This window comes from Micropterus dolomieu, linkage group LG19 (genome assembly GCF_021292245.1).
Source record: "Micropterus dolomieu isolate WLL.071019.BEF.003 ecotype Adirondacks linkage group LG19, ASM2129224v1, whole genome shotgun sequence".
Classification (NCBI taxonomy): domain Eukaryota; kingdom Metazoa; phylum Chordata; class Actinopteri; order Centrarchiformes; family Centrarchidae; genus Micropterus; species Micropterus dolomieu.
In genome coordinates this window covers 35,706,062-35,708,963 of record NC_060168.1, presented here as the reverse complement: position 1 = coordinate 35,708,963, position 2,902 = coordinate 35,706,062, and the positions used below count along the sequence as shown (strand labels likewise).

Here is a 2,902-nt window from a genome sequence, read left to right as displayed (position 1 = left end):
TAAGAGACGTTGGCGGCCGGTAAGAGACGTTGGCGGCCGGTAAGAGACGTTGGCGGCCGGTAAGAGACGTGGGCAGACGTTGGCGGCCGGTAAGAGACGTGGGCAGACGTTGGCGGCCGGTAAGAGACGTGGGCGGCCGGTAAGAGACGTTGGCGGCCGGTAAGAGACGTTGGCGGCCGGTAGGAGACGTTGGCGGCCGGTAAGAGACGTGGGTGGCCCGCCCAAATAAAGTCGGTATGTTAGAAGCGCTGGGAAGTTTGACGGAATAAAAGAAACAGGAAGTTGTTTAGATGTAAATATGATGAGTGAAAAGTCCTTGATGACAAACGTTTTTGTTTTCTTTCTGTGGAGGTCTGTCAGGATGATTGGTACAGAAGGAAGGAAGGGGCGGAGCCAGCGAGGAGCCTCTCTACGATTCAGAGGAGACCACAGGTAGGAGACATGCTGTACCTCCAGCTGGTTATAACGGCCACTACAGAAACATTTAGCTAACTTTGTGTGTCCCCACAGGGATCTTCCTGAAAGAGAGGAGGGGGAAGGAGAGGAAACTCCTGCCTTCAGTCACTGGGGACCCCCCCGCAGGTAAGACACATACATACAGTATCTCACAAAAGTTAATGCACCTCCCAAGTTTTTGTAAATATTGGATTCTATATTTTCATGTGACAACACTGAAGATATGACACGTTGCCCCAGTGTAAAGTAGTGACAGTACAGCTTGTATAACAGTGTAAAGTAGTGAGCGTGCAGCTTGTATAACAGTGTAAAGTAGTGACAGTACAGCTTGTATAACAGTGTAAAGTAGTGAGCGTGCAGCTTGTATAACAGTGTAAAGTAGTGAGCGTGCAGCTTGTATAACAGTGTAAAGTAGTGAGCGTACAGCTTGTATAACAGTGTAAAGTAGTGAGCGTGCAGCTTGTATAACAGTGTAAAGTAGTGAGCGTGCAGCTTGTATAACAGTGTAAAGTAATGAGCGTGCAGTTCTATAACAGTGTAAAGTAGTGAGCGTACAGCTTGTATAACAGTGTAAAGTAGTGAGCGTGCAGCTTGTATAACAGTGTAAAGTAGTGAGCGTACAGCTTGTATAACAGTGTAAAGTAGCGAGCGTGCAGCTTGTATAACAGTGTAAATCTGCTGTCCCCTCAAAATAACACATCACACAGCCGTTAATGTCTAAACTGCTGGCAACAACAGTGAGGACACCCCTCAGTGAAAATGCCCGCCGCTGTTTGATTCCCAAGTGCAGAACCAAACAGTGGGGTGTGTGTGCTCCTTTGCACTAGTGGATGTGCATAGTGTTGCGGGAGCACAGTGTTTGTGTCTCCATTGTAAACCGGTGTGTTTTGCTCTGTAGCCACAAGGCCAACAAGACATTTCATTGACTCAACATCCCGAGCAGCAGGAGCGAGCCGATGAGAAGTGTGGAAATTAACATAATTAAAAACAAGTGTCAGGAGCGAGTCAACAAGTCGGCGCAGTAATTAAAAAATTAATTGGGAACTCTGTTTAAAAAAAGCTTAGGGGGCTGAATTAAATAAGCTTTTGGCCGCTGGAGACGCCACTCGAGCGTGATGATACTTAAGCATTTCCTTTTACCCAAAGCAGACTGAAGAGCTGCTTCAGCTCTGCACGGTGTGTGTTTCTTTGTTGACGCATCGTTACATCACATCATTACATCACATCATACGTACAATCTTCTACCGTTATTTTCTTGTTTCAGTGTGTGTGCTGTCTCCTTGGTGACATCGAGGATGCAGATGAATAAATGAAAGATGTGTATGAAAAGGTCTGTGTGTGTGTGTGTCTGTGTGTGTGTGTCTGCATCTCCCCGTCTCTTAAAAAATACACTCTCTGAACCAAAGTAGGTCACAAATGTGATGCAGGCTGTTTGGTATGAGCAGCGTCTCATGACAACGTCACACAGACACACACAGAGACACACACAGAGACACAGACACACACAGAGACAGACACACACAGACAGACACACAGACACACACAGAGACACAGACACACACAGAGACACAGACACACACAGAGACACACACACAGACAGACACACACAGAGACACAGACACACACAGAGACACACACACAGACAGACACAGACAGACACACACACACACACACACACACAAAGAGACACAGACACACAGAGACACACACACACACACACACACAGAGACACACACACAGACACACACACAGAGACACACACACAGAGACACACACACACACAGACACACACACAGAGACACAGACACACAGACACACACACACACACAGAGACACACACACAGACACACACACAGACACACACACACACAGACACACACACACACAGACACACACACAGAGACACAGACACACAGACACACACACACACACAGAGACACACACAGACACAGACACACACACACAGACACACACACAGACACAGACACACACACACAGACACACACACAGACACACACAGACACACACACACACACACACAGACACACACAGACACACACACACAGGCTTTGCCACCTGGGGGGACAGTAGAGGAGAGAAAGAGGGAGGAGATGCTTCATAGCGCTGTGGCACAAACAGAGTGCTTCATGGTTTTCATTTCTCTGTAGAGGCATCCTGTGTCTCCTTGTGCAGCGTGCTGGACCACATGGGTAGTTGCACTGGAGTGTGTCTGCGTGCTCGGCTGCGTGAGTGCATGTGTCTGAAAATATGCATCGACTCTCCCTCTCTCCCCCTCTCTCCCTCTCTCTCTCTCCCCCTCCCTCTCTCCCCCTCTCCCCCTCTCCCTCTCTCCCTCTCTCCCTCTCCCCCTCCCCCTCTCTCCCTCTCTCCCTCCCCCTCTCTCCCCCTCTCCCTCTCCCCCTCTCTCCCTCTCTCCCCCTCTCTC

The 2,902-nt window shown here is 48.9% G+C and overlaps 1 protein-coding gene across 1 annotated transcript in view; it reads left to right on the top strand.

The window, feature by feature from the left end:
• Positions 1-1,382, top strand: part of LOC123957334 (inaD-like protein) — a 53,478-nt gene extending 52,096 nt beyond the window's left edge. Inside the window, exons 13-15 of the mRNA XM_046030026.1 lie at positions 352-432; positions 511-582; positions 1,355-1,382. Coding sequence (XP_045885982.1) covers positions 352-432; positions 511-582; positions 1,355-1,382 — 181 coding nt within the window. The remainder of the gene's footprint in view (positions 1-351; positions 433-510; positions 583-1,354) is intronic.
• Positions 1,383-2,902: the final 1,520 nt, after the last annotated feature.